The 20,035-nt window shown below is 38.0% G+C and overlaps 3 protein-coding genes across 4 annotated transcripts; all 3 read right to left on the bottom strand.

The window, feature by feature from the left end:
• Positions 1 to 460: 460 nt before the first annotated feature.
• On the bottom strand, positions 461 to 2,633 carry LOC140785170 (pyridoxine/pyridoxamine 5'-phosphate oxidase 2). Of its 2 annotated transcripts, XR_012108396.1 has the most exons (8): positions 2,466 to 2,623; positions 2,336 to 2,385; positions 2,175 to 2,232; positions 2,062 to 2,094; positions 1,677 to 1,772; positions 1,259 to 1,426; positions 752 to 919; positions 461 to 676 (listed from the first exon to the last, which is right to left on the bottom strand). XR_012108396.1 is itself a non-coding variant. In XM_073132934.1 (7 exons), the coding sequence occupies exons 1-7, from the start codon at positions 2,565 to 2,567 to the stop codon at positions 818 to 820; spliced, it is 609 nt and encodes a 202-aa protein (XP_072989035.1). In that variant the 5' UTR covers positions 2,568 to 2,633; the 3' UTR covers positions 461 to 817. The 2 variants fall into 2 exon arrangements, 1 of the variants encoding a protein (XP_072989035.1); XM_073132934.1 differs by having other exon boundaries at positions 461 to 919; positions 2,466 to 2,633.
• Positions 2,634 to 4,580: 1,947 nt separating this feature from the next.
• Positions 4,581 to 6,853, bottom strand: LOC140783360 (aluminum-activated malate transporter 10). The gene is made up of 5 exons (XM_073130229.1): positions 6,299 to 6,853; positions 6,059 to 6,199; positions 5,684 to 5,956; positions 5,335 to 5,594; positions 4,581 to 5,240 (listed from the first exon to the last, which is right to left on the bottom strand). Exons 1-5 carry the CDS (start codon positions 6,639 to 6,641, stop codon positions 4,728 to 4,730), a joined length of 1,530 nt encoding a protein of 509 aa, XP_072986330.1. The 5' UTR covers positions 6,642 to 6,853; the 3' UTR covers positions 4,581 to 4,727.
• A 6,482-nt stretch (positions 6,854 to 13,335) lies between these two features.
• On the bottom strand, positions 13,336 to 18,815 carry LOC140784958 (transcription factor EMB1444-like). The gene is made up of 10 exons (XM_073132602.1): positions 18,637 to 18,815; positions 17,962 to 18,051; positions 17,345 to 17,456; positions 17,071 to 17,112; positions 16,842 to 16,901; positions 14,707 to 16,458; positions 14,519 to 14,620; positions 14,267 to 14,419; positions 14,064 to 14,189; positions 13,336 to 13,977 (listed from the first exon to the last, which is right to left on the bottom strand). Exons 1-10 carry the CDS (start codon positions 18,735 to 18,737, stop codon positions 13,795 to 13,797), a joined length of 2,721 nt encoding a protein of 906 aa, XP_072988703.1. The 5' UTR covers positions 18,738 to 18,815; the 3' UTR covers positions 13,336 to 13,794.
• Positions 18,816 to 20,035: the final 1,220 nt, after the last annotated feature.

The raw sequence follows: 20,035 nt of genomic DNA, 5'->3' as shown, positions 1-20,035 counted from the left end.
CCTTGTTTCTCTTGTAATGAACGTCTTCTATTTTCTGATTAATCTTCTCCTTCTCTATCTACTGTGATCTGAGGTAATTACACTTGGTCATATCAACACGTTTTCTGACCAGCAATTCTAATCCCCTTGTAGAATTTCTTGCAAAATTTTCAGCATGAAATAGATAATCTAATGACAGAATTGCTGATGAATTCTGATATATGTCTGGATGCCTCTATAAATTCAACCTTCTCCACTGGAGGATCCGGAATTGGGTAATTGAAACGATACCTACTAAATATCTGACTGAAAATTCATTGTTTAGTAGAATCATGCATTTGGTTGAAAGATCTGCAAATGAAGGTCAATACCAATAGGAGCAAAACTCTCCAAATGTTTTAATTTCATCACCTTTTGCCGACGAGCAACTAAATTTAATGGATTCTTCCTCAAGAGAAAAATATTTCCACAGACAAAGTCATAAGAATCAAGATAAAGTTTCTCATGATATCGTGACTACATTTTGCATGTATTTACACACCCAATTGAAATAGTTCTCTCAAAGAACACTTCCAGTTGAAATCAGATCCCTATTTCCTCAAGCTTATGATTGTAAGAAGCGGAGATCAGAATGAATTTCCAGATAAGCAGCCATGCTTTCAGCAACAAGGTTAATAAATGGGGACTCAAGAGATGTCTGACAATTAGATAAAAAAGTTCAAGTCAAAAGATCATTGAAGTTGGAAGGATGACCATAGGCAAAATTCATTACCATCGAATATAGCGTGAATTGTGCCGATGTTTCAAATGATGTAGACAAGTGATGAAATTTGAATAACTATGGATTGATTTTCTCTGATGTCCAATGCTTGCAATTATCAACACTCAGTCTGGAAGTGAACAGCAACCTCTCATTGCTTTTCAAGTTCAAGTAATCAACCTGAATACAAGATAATTAAGAATTAACGGGATGTCATACATATTGCATTAATTATGAATTGTTGGGAAGAACATTTGTATCAGGACACAACGCCGGCATACTCTTTTGCTTCTTAAAGAAACTGTCCTTTCCAGATTTTTTTTTTCAGAAAGAAAGGTGAAATACATAACCAGTTTCAAAAACATTCCAAAATAGTTAATGCACAGAAATTGAACATGAAAGTAGCAAATATCATGCAACAAAAAAAAAACTTAATTCATGTGGTCAGCTTTCCAGGAGCGCACCACATTACACGATGCAAATATACACTAAAAATATTGTTGCTATTGACAGACTAACCTGTTCTGGATCAAAAACCAAAAGACAGAATGCGTCAACTGGGCCAGCAGATGGGTTAAGATTGTTCTCTTTGATGGGTTCTTCATTTATAACTGGAAGACGAGGAGCAGGCCCTAAGTATTGTAATCTTGACTTAAGAGAACTAGCGAACCAAGCTTTCTCTCTTTGCTGCACAAATGAGCAATTTCTGAACTTTGAGGTGCAAGTCATTCTGGGTAATCACATAAGTACATTTCAAAATGCAAAATTTGGCCCTAAGTGCAGTTCAGAATATATCTGCAAAATCATATAAGGAAGGAATGCATGAAGGAGGACATTGACACATCTAGACCTTGTCAATCCTGATCATTCCATCTTTAGAATCTACTTTGAAATCATAACAGCTCTTAACTACAAAGATTTAGAATTATCTTTTTACCTGAAGCTTGACAGGGTCAGAGTGCCATCCATCAATAAAGTCAATCCTTCCATTCATCCTAAACTGCTCCCAGGAGTCAGTGAAATACCAGCATATCTACACGAAACAAGACATCTTCCTGAAAACATGTCTAATAGTTCTTAAGAAGCACATCTTGCAACTCCACTTAAAAATTTTAGTTCATCCATATGAACGCACTTGCAACCATAACAATTTGATATCCGAGTCAAGGTTATCCAAACATGTTGGCAGTTACTATAACAAAGACTGAGCATGACAAGCACTACTAACTATGAACAATACTATAAACAACACACCGTACGACCATTGATAAGCTATTTTAGTGGAAAAAAGAAAAGAAAGATGAAACTCGATAGCCAATTACCTCTCCAAAAGGGCAATTCTTGATTTCCTCTATCTGTTAAAACTCTGAAAAGAACAATTAGTGCCGAGAAACCTAAAACCACATAAAAGAACAAGAAAAAATAGAGGCACTACCTTACTGCTTCGGCTATCAGTATTGATCTGGATCTTATCAGAATCGTCTTGGAATCCTCTAAAGATCGGAATTCGCCAAAAGAAACGGAAATAGCCAATTGGGTAAGTCCCAAATCAAGAAAAGGGAGGAAGCGAACGAGAAAGTAATTAGAGGTCTTCACCTAAACACCACGGTGCGGTTCGCAGGTCTCCCATTAGAGCCGATCGTTGCCTGGTAGTAATGCAAGCGGAATTAGAAAAGGAATCCACAGAGAGAGAGAGAGAGAGAGAGAGAGAGAGAGAGAGACTAACGAGTTGGAAGAAGGAGGAGTGCTTGAGGTGGGCGCTGGATTCGAGTGCTTTGAGGAGGAGCGGCTTCCAAGAAGGCGACGTCGAGGAGATGCACCCCGCCATCTCTCTCTCCCCCTCTTCTCCTCTCTCTCCCTTATTTATCTCTTCGAGCTGGAGGAGTAATCGAGAGGAAGCAGTATCTCTCCAGTGACTGGAGCGTTCCGGTGATAAACCACTAGTGGCCCCCACCAGCTACAGTGCAAGCAAGCCAAAATTTAATTAAGACATAACTACACTTAAACCCTACAAACTATTACTATCATTTTATATATCTTCTCTAAACTTTTTCCATGACATATAGATGAAGAAGCTGAAGACCAATATAATAACCCTTGAGAAAATAAGGGTACTTTATTGAAATAAATTTTTTCTAAGAGTCATTTATTTTCAATATTTCAAGAGGTTTATTTATCACAAAAGAAAACAGTACAAAAAAATGATAGCTTAAGGGCGTACAGGGATGTTTACACGTACTATGCATGCATGCATATTTAAGTAAATGATATATAAATCTAGCAATAACCCTTCAATTTCAAAGATATAATATATTGTTAAATGAGAAATTAATATAAATAAAAGTTGTATGTTTCTTTTTCTTTTTACTCCGTTAAATATTGAGAGAATTTGAAGTTCACTTAATTAAAGTAAATATCAAGATGTCACAACTTACGTGCATTTTATCCCTAGATATTAGATGGGATAATCTATTAAAAAATTATTTTTGGGTTATCGTGTATATATATATATATATATATAGTTATTTTAAATACAAAAAGTCAAACAACTCCTATTTTTTTATTTAATTTTAGGCCCTTTTTAGAGACCAGTTTACTATTATTTAAAAAAAAAAGAAATTTGATATTTTATGTTAATATCACTAGAGAGATAAGAAATATTAGATATTTGGGAGTGCCAAAATATCACCAAAAAAAAAAAAGTCAAAGAGTGTGAAAATGGACTATAGTCTATGGACTATATTTAAAGGGTCTCGGTGTAATTAACACTAAATAATACTAAAGAAAAGAGAGCATCGAGTGCTGAGCCGGCCCATATAATTGTTTCATTCATTTGTTCAGCCCATTTATATCCTATTGTTAGCTTTGGCCCACTTCACAACCCTAACCCGCCTCTCTCTTCCGCACTATTCCATTCTGCAAGGACTTCAATTCAATCTTCTTGGAACAAAGGGAAAGGGTTACAGAACGTAAGATTATAATACTATAATGATGGTCTGTGGTTGTGATGTGCTTATTTCTTGGTGTTATTTTTCTTGCCAATGTTTTAGGATCATGATGAGTATTTTGAAACTAATTCCCCGATGTCAAACAACATTCCTCTGTTCCATTCTGTGAATTTTGCATGAATTAAAGAAGAGAAACTATGGCAATTTGTATGGTTTGTGGGGACATCACTGTCTTGGAGATAATTACTATTCGTGATTAAGGATTACACACCAACCAAATAAGAGTTACGAGTTTGAAAAAAAGTTTAGTATCCATTGTTTTGCGGATAAAAAAACACATTGAAGTTTATATTTAAGTATATGCTTTTGTTCATATTAGAGTTATGTTTTTGTTCAAATTGCATTACTGTCTTCTTATTTATTTATTTATTTATTTACTTTTATGCCAGCATTAAGAGGTGCAAGATATACTTTTCTACATCCGAGGATACTATGTGTGGTCCTTGGCAATTAATATGTCCACTTGCCTGCTGCTTCTTTTATTCCATTACCAACTGCAGTCAAAATATAATCTTTTAAAAGTGAACTCCATCAAGTGGATCAAATGTATTTATTCGACTATTTATTACGCCCACTGCCTTGGGACAAACTGTGATTGTGATGGTCAGCAGGATTTCTTCCTTCCATTCCAATCTGCTACTTGCTTGGAATCCTCGGGCTAAACAATGAGGTAACCAATCTTCTTTGATCATTCTCTTTTCTGAGTGCTTGTCATGTTGTAATGCAATAATTTAGAACAACTTCTGCACCAATTCATATTCTAGCGTGAGCCTGGCCAACTTGGCTTTCCTTTACTTAAATTAGTTAGTGTTCAATTTTATAACATGTAGATAGAGAAAAACAACCATCTCATAATAGAGCTGTGATGAGCTAATTAATAAGTTGGAATTCTGATTTCAAAAGGACAGAGCATCAATTTTCACCTCTATTAGTTTATTTCCTTAAGCTATATGTGCAGCTCCTTTCAAATTTTCAATTACTTAGACCTCTGGAGTGGCTTTGATGGTTTCTCGTCCTTGGGGCGTATCAGGAAGTGGATCGCTCACTGGATTTACCTTTCCGGGCTTGTCGTCATCGATGGGCTCGAAACTCGCACGGCTTGATAAAGTGTCAACAGCATCCACAACTCCTTCAATCCTTGTTGATATCTCAATCAACAGTGACACTACTGTGATGAGTGGCAATGCTTCCATTAGTGGCACAGTGGGAGCTATTGAGATAGAGTGTTTCTTCTCTTCTGATGCTTCTGTTTGTTGTTGTGTTGTTGTTGTTGTTGTTGTTGTTGTTGTTCCTTGTGCTAATCGATTTGGAAGTGATTTTAAAGCACTTTGGAGCTCCTGGACCGCATTATTCATATCTGCCACTAACAAATCTATGTTCTGAGACCTTGTCATGTCCTTGATAGTGTTTGATACCTCCTTCAAGACCAGTGAACATCGTGAGCTCAGTTTCATGCAGACATCACTCAGATGCTTCTTCATGGACTCAGGTGCCTGATGACAAATAGCATACCATTTGTGAGGAAATTTCTTTAATGGTGTTAATTTAATTGACTTTGTATTAATTCTGTCTCCTGATCGACGTTACCTGAATCTCTGAATTGATGCAAGCATTGAGGGCTTCTATGCAGTAAGCACAGTATCTCATTGCGGCTCCCACCTTCTGGTACTGACTCCATGGATGACGAAAGCCAAAGCGGCCATGGGCAGGCTCCCATCTTGCTAAATTTGCCTGTGAATCTTCTGACGCCTTGGAATTCAGAACACACTTGTAGCCCTCAGACTTCTGGGAGGATGAACTCTTTTCATCATCGGTTCCATCCTTCATGAAGTAGTCCTCAACGCAACCTGTTTAATTTGTTGATCAGTTTCAATTCAAGAGCAGTGGATTCAGAATTAAAAAGTAATGGAGGCTTTTTGAAAACGTATGAATTTACCCTCCAAGGAATCGGCGAGCTTTTCCATGTTCCGGACGATGAGAAGACGCAGTTCTTCCCCGGCCCAGACTGGGCGAACCAGAAGGCATACAAAGAGGCAGATGCAGATTCCAATGGCGATCGTTGACATGCGCTGCTGTGCCAATTCAACTAGTTCATCCACACGGTAGCCTGAGACTGCCACCAAGCTATAGGTGAGAATGAATATCGTCACGCCGTAGTCGAACCGGGTTTTTATCGTCGGTATGAACCGCGAAAAGGTGGCGGCAGATGCTGAATGTGACAAATTACTTAAGAGGTCAGTGATCAAGTAAGTAATTTAAGAATATATATATATATATACTTCTAGCTAGCTAGCTACAATGTTTTCAGTACCTAGTAGAAAGACTGATGCACTAAGGATGACTGGCTCCATTTTATCCCCTGATTTACTAGCAATCCAGTGGATGCCGACCGCAAGGGCGCCTGCGCTCAGTGTTGCAGTTGCTCTGTTGAATCCTTTGTACAAGCACCCGCCTACAATCAAACAAGTCATTATAACTGAGAGTAACCATGCATACTCATATATTTGATTCTCGTATCTATGTATATATATATTTATATATATACACGTACCAACAGTGAATTCGAAGACAACCACTACTGTCATAATGGCCCACATAGATGCTCCCCCAACACCATCATACAAAGGCCTAGTATAGTAGAAGAGCGACACTAAACTGAGAGCAATTCCAACTTTGAGGCCATGGATGACTTTTCTAGGATCGTCAGTTCCTATCTTCCAAACTCTCTTCCCAAAGCTCACCACCTTCAACTTCAACATCACCACAAAACCAGCCAACCATGCCCATGCTCTACTTATCACACTGCCCTCAAGCCGATCCATCTTTGCCGACGCCCCCTCCGGGATCGTCACCCGCCATTCCAGACCATTCGACCCTTCTTTATCCCCGGCCATCGATGCCCCCTCCCCGCGGAACGGAGACGACGAACGAGTTTAACCGGTGAGGAGTTGGACCCTATTGTATTTGACTAGAAGGACCAAATGCCTTAGTTGGTACGCAATGGGGAGAGAGAGAAGAGAAGAGAAGAGAAGAGCAAGAGCAAGAGCAAGAGAGGAACCTCAAGAGGATATAAGACAATGTTGACAAAGTTGGCTGCTTCTCATGTAATAATTTGGAGGTTTACGAGCTTATTATATAAGGGAGGGAGGAGAGTGGAGAGGGACGAGGGAGAGGTTATAAAAATTGATGGTAATGGGCTGACGAGATAAGAAAGAAAGGAAGAATTAATGCAGTAGAATTGGAAAGAGAGTGGAGTAGACCGACCCTTGCACGATAAGGTACGATTGGGAAGAGCATTTGGAATGGCTTTTTTGGAGGGTGACGTTTTATAGAATATGATAGTGATACGTGGGATTTTTTGCTGGAAAAAAATTGGACCTAATTTCGCACCAATAGGAGGATGGGTGGTGATTCACAGCTAGCATAGTGTAACTAGGAGTACATTTTACAAGTACGGATTAGTTTTGGGCATGCTTTTAGTTAAAGACTAACTCAAATCCAACTTGGATTTCGTTACTCCTAACGGAAAGAAAGTAATTAGATTCACGAGATCCAGCTGACAATTAATTGACTGGTCTCATTTGATGTTGGGTTGGTGTCCAGATTGACCACTAATCCGATCAAACACCTGCTGCTTTAATGGCTGTTTAAAATCCAATTTTAGCGTTCTTCTTTGTGATTAAATTTTTTTTTAAAGAGGACGCACGCGGAAATTTCTCGTGGGTCCCGTGTGTTTAATTAATGCGGCTAAAGACTCCAAATGAACCGCTGTGGGCTGCCTGCAATAGTTAATCCAAAGTTGCGGCTTGATATTAGTGGCATGATGATTAATTATTTGCTTACCAATATATAATTAGAGGAGGTTTAGTCCTAGTCTAATTAAGAAAATGAAGTGCATTCTTAAATTTCTCCCCTCTAGTGGTTTATGACCACAATAAAAAAAAAATGGCGCTTTTGATTTACATGCAATCACTTTTGTATTTTGGAAAATCTGACAAACTCTATTTTTATGCACTTTTTTTTATTTTTATTTTTTTGATTTCAAATCCCTTCTTTTGTATTTTTGACATTGTAATTTTTAACAAAAATAAAAGAAAAAGACAAGCAAAAAGGTGAAAGTTTAGGTTATTATGACAGAGGATTAACAATAGAAATGGAAGTTGAGGGAATATATGTTATGCTCTCTTCTATAAAAAAAAATTTGTAGAGAAGACAAGTAAAAAAGAGTTCATGATAGATTTGTATGGCAAAAGTTATCTCAAAGTAATAATAATAGTTTACATCTAAGATCTCTCCCTTGTCTGCCTCTACGTAGAAATGAGACGGTATGACTCAGACTGGTCCCACGTCCACGTGTAAACTTCCATCAAATCCCCTGCTGACAGCGAAGCAATACTTTTTTTTGGACTCTTCCATGGCGTCATGACCTAAAAGGCTTATCCGGAGTTATCCCTCACCTCTCACGGATAAGCAAATTAAGGCAGGTAGGTCATCCCACAAAGCTTTTGGGAATACTTATTCCCTCTCCTTGCATAAATCCATTATCGCATCTTATTAATCCTCCCTCTCCGAGCTTATTATACTACTACTACTCCATCAAAAGCAAATCCACCAGAGTTAGGCAATCGATGTAATTGAAACCGGATTTGTATGACAAACACCTAAAGTGCTACAAATGGTGAGAAAAATGGCTGGAAATAGTAGTGCTCATGTAGACAGGTTGCTGTTTAAAGCTAAACAGATTTATTATATGTGGATTAAGTTGTCTAGTGAGACAGATCATACACATCCAGTCTAAAATCACTTGCCTTTTATGCTGATGTATCATGTGTCAATTGGCACAAAGATTGGGGCCTTTGGCATTGTGTCTTGCTGCGTAACAAGTCAAGGTTTGCGAGGGGGAGTCTATTTTTCACGAGGAAAAACCTAAGCTAAGGGGCTGACTGAGAGATTTTATTCAATTCTAAATAGATATTCATAAGCTTGATACATAAATGAGAATAGGAGATTGTTTAAATAAGTCCTCCTACTCGGCAAAGATTAACAACGTAATAATCAATTATATTGTATCAAACTCAACGAGCACACAAACAAAAGCAAAGGATACTGTCCAAGTCACGAACCGGTTGCATAGACATAAAAGAGTTAAAATCATATGGCTCATTTAAGACCACACGAAGATGCGATGCACAAACAAGCAATAATAACAGCAAAAGAGACACAAACAAAAAAGATATGAATGATAAACATGACTCTATTATCAGTGTCAATTGGGGCGGAGAGATCGATGGCAACAATGGAGAGGGTAGCATGGTCAGGAATGTGGACATGGTGAGTTAGTGAGGAGATTGACTAAGGAGGTGAGCTAGGAGAAGATTGACAAATGACAATTAGCTGGATGGAGGTGATAGAGACGGAGGAGGGTGGTTGGCGAAATAGGGAAAGAGAGAAAGAGCATGAGAGAGAGGTTTTACTATTGACGGGAGAAGTCTCTCCTCTCCCTTAATGAGGAGATCGATAGAGGGGGTGAAAGTGACAGAGTCATTGGAGGAGAAGAGGGGGTCGACGGAATAGAAAAAAAGATGAGAGATGAAGATAACCTCACGTATAAGTGAGGCAAGAGAAGGGAATCAGTAAAAAAACCCTCCAAAGAGGAAGAAATGTCAAACCGTAGCAGAGAAAGCTGCTAGGGCAAGTGAACACAGGCAGAGAAACATAAATCACAAAGTAGTAAAAGCTTATCATATTAAGTGATTTAATCAAATTAATAATAAATTAGAAACTTAAGTAGAAAACCTCTCAAAAATAACTATCTCTAATACCATGTTATATACCTAGATGATTCAAAAACTTGTTATTAGATCACAAATCAACAATGTAAATCATACATTTTTAGAGTAGCTATTTCTCTCTCTCTCTCTCTTAATAGGAATTGGAGCGCGAAAGTACACAAAGTCTAAACGATAATAACACAAAATCTATATAATTTATTTTTTAGAAGAGAAAAAAGAAGAGAGAGAGAGAGAATGGCCACTTAGATTCTCGATATGAGTTGATGAGATATGTTGGTTTAAATAAGTCCAACTTGATGGCCACTAGAGGATGATAACTTGTGTATGCGTTTGTCCTTTCTGGTCTACATTGTTCTAAGATCGAACAGCAGCGAAGTAGTGGAAGTGTACAACTTGAAACTAGCCTTACCCCTACCACTAGAGAAAGAGAGAGGAACATTGCCATGATCCATCTGGACCTCTCTAAGCCATTCAAAGTCTTAGCAGAACAAAGTGAAGTTTATTTCATCAGATCAATTAATCTATCACTTAGGCTATAAATCTATGAATCGTATGCTCATTTTGACTCAGTTCCTGATGGCCAGGTTTTGTTGTTCTCTCTTAAGCATTGATCCGGAGCATCTACGTACAAAATGCCACTATTAATATCTACCTCCTTTCTCCTTTAAAAGAAGTGGCATCTAAAAGATCAAAAGAAATATTGGCGTCTCTCTTTGCAAGTGGCAAGCGAGGATGTTAGTGAAATCGAATGCTGGATATTAGCATGGTGGCATGCATCTATCTCTATGGCAAAAGGACACTCTTTTAAAGTGGAGTAAGAGGTGTCATCTTCTACTCCTCCCACTAGAAAACTCTGCTGGACTTGTGTGATATATCGCAGTATTTGCCCCCACACCCCTTTGTAGGTTGATGCTAATAGGCTTCTTGTAAGTTCCCACTTGTTAACTAGGATGATAGATTTTATGCAAGATAGGATAGCCTTTTTTTTCTCCATATTACCAAAGCATGCGTATTCACATGATCACCATAAAAGAAAAGCACTTTTTTTCTTTTTTCTCGCAAATAATCCACCTACATTTCGATCTTTTTGCAAACTCCGTAGGTCTTTTGAAAGAAGAGAGTATTTTTCATCACAAAATGAGAGGAGGTTATTAATTTATAAGAGAAAAATAAACAACTTAGTGACAAGTGATCTATCTATAATTATAGAACCAAACAAGTAGACCTCCAAAACAGCTCCAATAAATATATGATCAAATAAGTCTCTAAAATTATATTCAAATATCGAATCCTATATCATTAATGGATTTAAAACTATTGTCGTGTAAACACAAATGTAATATTATAGAAGTACGATAAAAGTAAATAAAATATTTTGTTTTATTTTTATTTCTAGAAAGGTCACATGCGTGTTCTCGTGATTACCATAACCATAGATTTTTTTTGTTGTTGCAAATTCACTCTATCTTTTATGGGTATATTATATATATATATAAACCCACATTGGTAGGTTATATTGTCGAGAGTATATATATTCTTCCAAAGTCTTTCAGGGTGAAAGAAAAGGGCATTTTCATAAATAAAAAAAAAAAACTAGTAGAATATACTTAGAAATTTTCATACGCACTAACAATTGGTGGTTGTTCACACCCAAGACTAATTTATTCATACAAATTTAAAAAGTGACCGATACTTTTTGATTAATTTTAATCTAATATTATTTAATATGAATAGTTAGATTAAAAGAGAGAAATTTATGGTTGTTATTGAATTATTTGTCTTTATTGCTAAACTATTGGGAAAAGTTTACAATTGCATGCATACCATAAGCCCACCAGACCAACCATTCTCTATGATCGAATCATTTCTATGCAAGTTGATATGAGAGAGCTCCTTTGGAAAAAGAAAAAAAAAAAAACTAAAAACAACAACAACAACAAAGAAAATCTAACGACTATGAACAGAGATGGAAAGGAACCTAATATTAGATCTTTCCATAGTGGGCTCCTCCCAAGTGGCAACCTCCATAATCCCATTTTATCCCACATTAAAGTGACATCCACAAGAGAAGGATGAATTCAGACATCTCCAGGGGAACAACCAACCCAACTTATCACATATATCACTCACTCCACTCCTCTCTATCACTCTCTCACTCTCACTTTCCTTCTTCCTTCTTCCTTCTTCCTTCTTCCTCTTTTTGTTGTTTCTTCCTATCTAATTTCCCTCTCAATGGTAGAATTAGGTCATCACCTAACCTAATAACCTCAAAGATCTTTGCAGACCCCCTCCCCACCTTTTATTACGTAAAAGTAGGGAGATGAGAAAGAGGAGCACTTATCTTAAGGGGTTGGTGATGACCAGCTTCTTCTCGCCTTTATTTGGCTGAGAGCTTAAGTAGCATATCAAGTTAAAAAGATTGGCTAATATTTGCTCTCCTCTTTATTATATTGGAGGGCAAAAGGGTGGGAGACCAGCTGAAAGTCTACTTAATGGCTGCGTCATATTGATGTTGACCGAATCTGGCTTGTCTTTTGAGGTGAGTTGTTTCTCATACTTAGCTAAATGACAAGCAAGATATATAATAAATCTCTCAGTGAGTTTCGCTAATAGCTTAAGCTTTTAGAGTAATTAGTAAGAAAATATTTTATATTAAAATTAAAAGTTTTAAGCTCGAATAAGGGATTATGTAAACTTATATTTAATTTTTATTATCATTCACATCTTATTATTTTAATATCTGATTTGCTTATACAATTGAGTTAAGTTAACTATATAAGCATAACAATCTTAGTGCAGTAATAACCTAAGACAACTTTACTAAATAGAATTTTGGCATTTTAGTGTTTTATTTTTAAAATAACATAATATATATTCTCTACTTCTTATGTTAAACTAAATTTAACTCGGAATATTGTCCATATTAATAGTAGGATGTAAATGATAATAAAAATAAAAGATAACATATTTTTAATAAGTTTCTCTAAAGTACATAATATTAATCTTATACAATTTGTCTAAAGCTATCATCTAAAGTAACAAAGGTGTCAATGGAATAGTGCTCTTATGGTTAAAAGGTAATATTTTCGAGTTTAGATTTTAATAACATTGATTTAATTAGAATAACGTTAAATTCCACCTCTATTTTTTTTTTAAAAGAAGAAGAAGGTGTGACTTATACTTTTATATTTTCCTTCTTATAGAACTATTCAGCAATCTAATCATGTCAGCGTGTCATCGTCACACGACATCCAACATGTGCGATGATAAGATAACGAATGCTGTCGCCCGTAGTGATTCAGATTATATCGTCATTACACATCTTGGCAGGACCTGATTGGAGGATGTTGATGTGTTATGAACTAATTAAACGTCCGAGATAGCAAAGTTTGGCACTAATTCGATCCAAAATAGTTGTCATGTTTGGAAAATGAGAGCAGCAACCGCTATTGCAATCGATCATGCTCCGACTACTAATCTTGTTTTTAGTGAGGCGTTGGCATTGCAAGCTAAAATTGATCAGGATGGTATTCTCTGTCAGTCAGTACTTCATGGCAAATTAGACACCGTTAAAGTTTTGTTTCTCTAAGAAACCAACAATAATAATAATAGATACATATGACTTTAATTTTTCCTACTAGGAATTTTAATTCAAGAGGATATGAAGGTACAAATTAATATATAGCAAGGGTGGACCTCTGGCCATGTAAAGGTCTACGGCAAATTAAGGAGTATTTGAACTCAGAGAAGGACAAAAAAAAACGAAGAGAGAGAGAGAGAGAGAGACAAAAACAGAAAACAGGGAAGAAACAATAGCATATCATTCACAAAAAGATGTTCAGCACTATGTTAAAAAGGTTAAGAGAAAGAACCAAAGGTCACAATGTCGAGAGTTCTAAACGTCTACAAAAGAATATACACGAACATGCAAGTGATCCCAATACAGCGTTTCTGGCATTAGGATATATGATACGTTGTTATTCAAGTAGGAAACAAAGTAATTCACCAGCAGCTCCTCTTGACACATCTTCCCTGAATATAATTGAAGTGCATTTAGGGGCCTGATCTCAAGGGAGGTGTCTGTCTTGTTACGGTCTTGTCTTGCGATCGACCATCTTCACCCATAATGCTTGTTTAAAGTCAACATTAATCCAAAATACTGATGGCGGGTTCTTGTCATCAATCTCGGTTTGCTAACAATGGGGTATCACATAGTATCCACTGCATTTGTGTGACTGAACCATGCTACTATAGATCATTGCATCCTATCAGCCAGACCAACAGGAATGGATATTGGAGATTGCTGATAATCTTTGAATGTTGCAGCTCCTTTGTCAATGACCTTAGTCAGCAGGTCACTAGACCGAACAGCACTAGTTTGTTGCAGTAGTTGAATGAGTGACAAGAATATATCCATCCTAGTTACATCTCTATTTGCCTGCATAAGTAGAATGCATATATATTTCAGAAACAGTGATACAATGGTTAATGGCATTTGCTGGAATATATCTTTCATATTTTTACCTCAACAAGAAATCGTGCCCATATTTTACTGTCACGAATTTCCATCACGCCCTTCAAGATTATTAAGCCAAATCCGCGTATAACATCTGCAATCTCTAGAAAAAATCCGCGTTCCTCACAAAGCATCTGTTGGAGAAAGAATCGGTATCTCATATTTCTAGCAGACAATAGAATTAAAGAAGGGATTCTGGGATGCACTTTACCTCAACTAACATCTGGCCGGGGGGTGTGAGGTCCTCAATGATTATTGGGCACACCATAGTTTGACCAGAAACTTCGTAGGCCCAGGTAGTGCCACCACCTCTGCCACCACCCGAATTCTCTTTCAAGACAACACCACTCTCCTCGCCAATCATCTTGGCACAGCAAGGAAAAAATGAGAAAAGAGCAACTGTTAGTAAGCAAAAGATGTAGCTCCAAGGGGAAGAAAATCTGTACGCTCAATACTGATGTACCTTTGGCTCATTGGCTTGCTTAATTTTATCTGCATACTTTGTCACACTTTGCAAAAAGTGCATGTGTTTGATAGTACGGTCCAACAAAGCATCGATGCTACACTGTTATATTTGATTGAAACAAGGTCAACATAGATAAGGCATTAAAAATCAGAAGAAACGATTGAAACAAGAAAATGATATGTTACCTTTGCACCATCCGGAACGATCTCCCGTAACTCCTTCACACGATCTTGTATCTGCTGACGGTCTCTTGGTCTAGGCCGAGTACTTTCCCCAGGTCTAGCTCTTTTCTTTACAACCTTGACAGCTTCCTCAGGCTTCTTTGGTTGGTTAATTTTGACAGCATTATTATTCATGCTACAGCTGTCCTCAATCCATGGACTAACATGCGACTTTGAGGGTCCTTCCCTAGAAGATTCATACGTGACTTTATCAGATGTATGGCTAATGGAAGGAAAGCTTACAAGTGGTATTTGATTGTGGTGGGCTGAAGGATGAGCCAGTGTAGCAATGGTAGATAATTGATGTTCTTTATCAAGACCAGCTATGTGGTTAAGATTAGTAGAACCACAAGCTGAGGCTTTATTATTATCACCAACTATGGCATTCAATAGTTGTTCAAAACTCGACTTCGGAAGTAACTCTTTTCCAACACCTGAAATGGAACCATTTTCCAATTGCGAGATGCACGAAGCACTTCCACTCAAATTTGAGCAGATGACATTTCCCACTGGCATTACAGTGTCCTCCCACCATTCCTGCATGAGGGCTTCGATGCTCATGTCCAATACTGTGGCATCATACGAAGCATTATCAGCAAGTTTCTGATTCAGGCTTGTCAAAGCATTCTCATTGCTCCCTTTTCCCAGGGAATACACTGGAGCTGCAGTTAAACATTCAACTGGCTTACTAGGTAATCCACTTGACATAATGCAGCAGCTACCATCAGTTTTGACCAAACCAGTTGAAACAGAACTAACACCCAAAGTCTCATTCATTTGGGAAGCAAGGTCTGTGATACCATTCTCGGGTAATTGATCACCCTGATTAATCATAAAGTTACTTGGACTATACTCAGAAGGAAGCAGTAGGGATTGTTGAGGACCAAAGGCTTCATGGAAAGTGAGACTATCTGGAATTTCTGAAACAAAAGAAGACATATCTCCAACTGATTGGGCATTAGACAGATTGCCTATAGCAGAAGATGACCTATATAAATTCTGGAAACCTATCAACTTCTCTTCACCATGGAGACAAGCTTTGCTTAATTCAGAGGATCTTGCGCCAGTCGTAGTCTGCCATGATCCATATATATTGTTAGATGAAGAGGGGCCTCCACAGAGTTGATGGAATTCATTTAAACTAGGAAAAAGTTCTGTATTTGTTGAAGAGAAGCAAGGATAACCTTGAACTCCCATCCCAGACAACAATTTCTCCTCCATCACAGGAAAGTTAGTGAATCCTCCTATCGGAATAGTGTTCAAATAGGCAGAAACTTTATTACTAGTAAGATTGGCATCAGGTTTTGTGCTAGTTGTGACTTTTACTTGCACTTGAGAACTAGCTGCACGCGGTTGGTCTGTTAAGTGATATGGTAACTTCTTAGAGTTGCAAAATCCTTTGATTGCACCTATTGATTTCGAAATCACTGGCAGGGCTGCTAAATGAGGATATATGCTGCTTCTTCCTGTGCAATTAGATCCAAATGTATTGAGAGATCCCTGGGACTGGGAGAAATAATCAGAAGACCATAGGGAATCCCTCAACAACTCTGGGTGTGCTATATTCTCAGTGCATGCCTCACTTTGTAATGAACCAACTGCTGGGTGTTGATCATTAGTATTGTGGGAATCGCCATGCATAAGAACACTTGACATGTTTCCCATCTGCAACAGCAATTGCTTAACTTCGATGATGAACTCTGGATTTTCAGAAACCTGGTGAAAGAAAGTGAAAATCAAAGTGCATCAATATGCAACTCCCGACATGCCTCATAGTTACAGAGCAAAATATCAAATATGCAACTAGCGGTAAGTTGTGCTCACAAGTCATTTGGCAGAATGTAAACTTTGTTGGTCAACAATAATTTATCTAGGTTGTTCTTTATTAGCAATCTGAGAATACCTTCTCTCATCCATTTTTCCACATGACATCATTGCAAGTCATGCCAATTATTCAAATAGTAGCTAGAAACCCATGGTGGCACATTATTTCTAAAAATGTATCTTAACCTATCTATAGATAGTATCATAGTTCATGATCAGCTAGTGGAAACTCATACTCATTTACGTCAAGAAAATGTTTACTGATGAGAAGTTACCTTTTCCATGGAACCAAATTGAGCCACAGCAAACGGAGGAAGAGATATTATCGCGATAGTCTGCAGATTAAGTGTCATTATCAGTGGCTAAAAACACTATGGTAAGTATCAATAAAATGTGAACTTGAACAGTTCCATTCAAATTGTTGGCTTGAATTATGAAGGGAGTAGATGAGCACATTTGTATGTGTCTGAGCAGAGAGAGATTCAGTAAACAAATAGCACAAACCTTTATTCCATCCAACAGCTGCAGCTGCCATGAGGTATTGCTCTGTTATAGACCAAATAATCATGGAAGAAAATGTTAGCACCTTCCAACATTATCAGATGTGCAAATGCTCCAACAATGTAATGACCCATGCAATCATAAACTTTCATAATAAAGTAGTTATATCAGTTTGTTTTTCTTTTAAGAAAATGTCAAAATAAAACAAATGTGTAATTATCAGCTAGTATGTCAGTCCCTACATTGATTAAGAAAACGAAGGCCCTTGCATCTGTACCTGTAACATGTCTAGATTGCTCAGAATGCTGGTCTGTAACAAATCTATACCAGAGGTACCATCAGCATACATCCACTGACACTTCCCATTTACTGCTGCTCCTCCTACGATACTGCAAAAAGGGAATAAGAATTACACTGAAGCAAAAACAAGTTCTACAAACCTATAATCACCAAAAGATAGATAAATTCATAAAAGCGACAACCAATATGATATTTCGGCACTTTCTACCATCTGTGCTCAAGACTTCTTGATAGGCTAAGATTTAGAACTGAATTGAATAGGCCGAGACTATTTATCTAAGTGAGCAAACAGGGATGGCGGAACCCAGGACTCTTGCTCTTGTATAATGTGAGGTCACCATCTTCTCCAAAAGCTAAAGTGGCAAATTACATAATTTTACAATGTAGCATAGACAGTCGAAAATAAAATGATGCAAGAATATGGTACTTTGGTGGTTGAAGTAATTGTTAGCTGTAGGAAACAAGCTGAAAAACCAACTCGTTGTCAACTACAAGCACTGCTCCAGCATTTGGTTTGCGAACAGTAAATCTAACCTAAGGAAAACAGGAAAACAAACAAAATTTAACAAAGATCACAGAATATATTTGTCGTACCCTTCCCCAATACGGTGGACCTGAGTCAGCATCTTGTCAATCACTCCTCGAACTTGTTCTTCACAGTAGCTATCTTCTATTACGAGCATCCTGTAGATTTAGAATCGCCTTAACTACCACTTAAAAAGTACCTCATAAGAATTTAGCAAGCCAGACTTTAGACGACAAGATCTGAGAGATCATTTGAGCAACTAATTTTGAATAATTATAACAGACTAGCAAGAACATGCAACATAACACTAGCAGCAAGCAAAAACTCGAGTAAAAATTCGATTTTTGTTGGAATGCTACTTGGGTCTAAAGCCTAAACAGTGCGTCCAAAAATGGGGGAAATAGAATGTGTTGCATTCATGGAATAAAGAATATTCTCCCACACCCAACCACCAAAAAAAAAAAAAATCAACATAACTGTACCAAATTTTGGGTAAGTTAAAAAAGAAGCACTTGAATGCTATTTACTCCAGAGGCAAGAAGACTATAAATTTTACATCTTTAGGAATCAAAAGAAAAGAAACCTAACTTAGAAACAAAACGAAGAAAGCCAAAACCACGGGGAGGAAAACAACAACCCAAAGAGATCCCACAACAAAATGCTCCGAGAAAACTGGGAAAAATTTCCAAAAAAAAAAAAAAGTAAAGGAAAGATGAAGAGCGATCGCAGCCGTCGGTACATACGGAGGATTCCCGCGATCCGCGCGCCAGATCACCGCGTACGACCACCCCCCGCGGCGGCACAGCTCCCCGAGAGCCTCCCTGATCAGCTCGGCCCCCGCCATCTCCACCGCCGCACAAACCTCGAGGCAGCAGCAGAAAGAACCTGACAGGAGAGAGAGAGAGAGAGAGAGAGAGAGAGAGAGAGAGAGAGAGAGAGGAACCCCTAAGCTTCAACCCTCGAGCTCCTCGGCTCTTCCTTTAATGGGGCGGACTTCGAGGGGAAGAGGGAGAGAGAGAGGAGGAGAGAAGTTTTTTAGTAAAAGGAGTGGCGAACTGGGTTTCAATCCGAAGGCGGTTTTCCGTTGAAAGGAAAGAAACGGGTCGGAGTTGGGAGGGGTAGGTAGTTATATAAAGAGTCTGGAGTGGAACAAGATCGGCGAGTTTTTGGCGAGGATATCTATGGTGAGAATATAACGGGGAAATGCCTGTTAATTACCGGATATAGGCCATGCCCCTCTTAATCTCACATTAAGTGGAATAATCCAAGATTCTATGGGATACTTAGGAGAAGGACGAAAAGTACACAGTTTCGTCCACACATGCAATCCATCTAATGAAAAATATGATTCTAAAACTGTGATGTCTCTCTCTCTCTCTCTCTCTCTCTCTCTCTCTCTCTCTCTCTTATCTCCTTCGCATGCGTCTGAAAAATGCTGCACCAAATATCCCACGGTGCCAGTTCTATGGACCATGCATGCATGTTTGAGTTTGAAACCCTAAGCTAGATACATTATAGAGTTTTAAGTATAGGAGTTAAGGAAATATTAACTAGTTTCTAGAGCCAACCACAGACTGCTGCCAATTTTACTCTCCGGCCTACTGCAGAAGTTTCAGACAATCTTCTGTCATTAAAAGTCTTCCTGGCTTAGTGTGTAAGGCTTTATGCGTTGGTTGCTTATTTGATCTCCATTTCTTTCTCTAGTTGTAGTCCCACATTGTCACCTTGCAATATTACATATCTTTCAGATTAAAAACACAAAGGCTGTATGATATCTAAATTGATCAGGAAAGAAGGGCATCATATTATAACTTGTACAGGCCTGAGCTGTGCCTCATGATCATCTCTTTCTATCTGTGGCTCTGTCTCTCTCTGTGTGTATGTGTGTGTGTAAACAGCCTTAATTTGAGGGGATCCCACAGTCCACCACCCCTAAGCTTTTGGGATCACCCGTCACTATCTCAATCAAAAGTTTTAAGTGGTATCCTTCCACCTCTCTCTCTATCTCTCACAGTTCTAAGAGCAGTGGGTATTGTAAGGTCCACAACCATAAAGCTAGCTTAGAAGATCATGCATCATTCCACATAATGGATGTCTAGGAAAATAGTACAAACCACTTCCTTACACCTCTCGAGATAAGCC

The sequence above is a fragment of the Typha latifolia genome, chromosome 3 (genome assembly GCF_019914945.1).
Source record: "Typha latifolia isolate L0001 chromosome 3, TyphaL0001v2, whole genome shotgun sequence".
Taxonomy (NCBI): domain Eukaryota; kingdom Viridiplantae; phylum Streptophyta; class Magnoliopsida; order Poales; family Typhaceae; genus Typha; species Typha latifolia.
This window is presented reverse-complemented; position numbering and strand designations above follow the sequence as displayed.

Excerpts from the sequence above, each read along its gene's own strand:
- LOC140785170 (XM_073132934.1), bottom strand. The coding sequence starts at position 2,567 with ATGGCGGGGTGCATCTCCTCGACGTCGCCTTCTTGGAAGCCGCTCCTC. Across the intron at positions 2,095-2,174 it reads CTGATAGCCGAAGCAGTAAG|ATAGAGGAAATCAAGAATTG; the intron begins GTAGTGCCTCTA and ends GAGTTTTAACAG. Across the intron at positions 1,773-2,061 it reads AGAATTGCCCTTTTGGAGAG|ATATGCTGGTATTTCACTGA; the intron begins GTAATTGGCTAT and ends TGTTTCGTGTAG.
- LOC140783360 (XM_073130229.1), bottom strand. The coding sequence starts at position 6,641 with ATGGCCGGGGATAAAGAAGGGTCGAATGGTCTGGAATGGCGGGTGACG. Across the intron at positions 6,200-6,298 it reads TGTCTTCGAATTCACTGTTG|GCGGGTGCTTGTACAAAGGA; the intron begins GTACGTGTATAT and ends GTTTGATTGTAG. Across the intron at positions 5,957-6,058 it reads TGCATCAGTCTTTCTACTAG|CATCTGCCGCCACCTTTTCG; the intron begins GTACTGAAAACA and ends TGTCACATTCAG.
- LOC140784958 (XM_073132602.1), bottom strand. The coding sequence starts at position 18,737 with ATGGCGGGGGCCGAGCTGATCAGGGAGGCTCTCGGGGAGCTGTGCCGC. Across the intron at positions 17,457-17,961 it reads GTCCACCGTATTGGGGAAGG|TATCGTAGGAGGAGCAGCAG; the intron begins GTACGACAAATA and ends CCCTTTTTGCAG. Across the intron at positions 13,978-14,063 it reads GGGCACGATTTCTTGTTGAG|GCAAATAGAGATGTAACTAG; the intron begins GTAAAAATATGA and ends CTACTTATGCAG.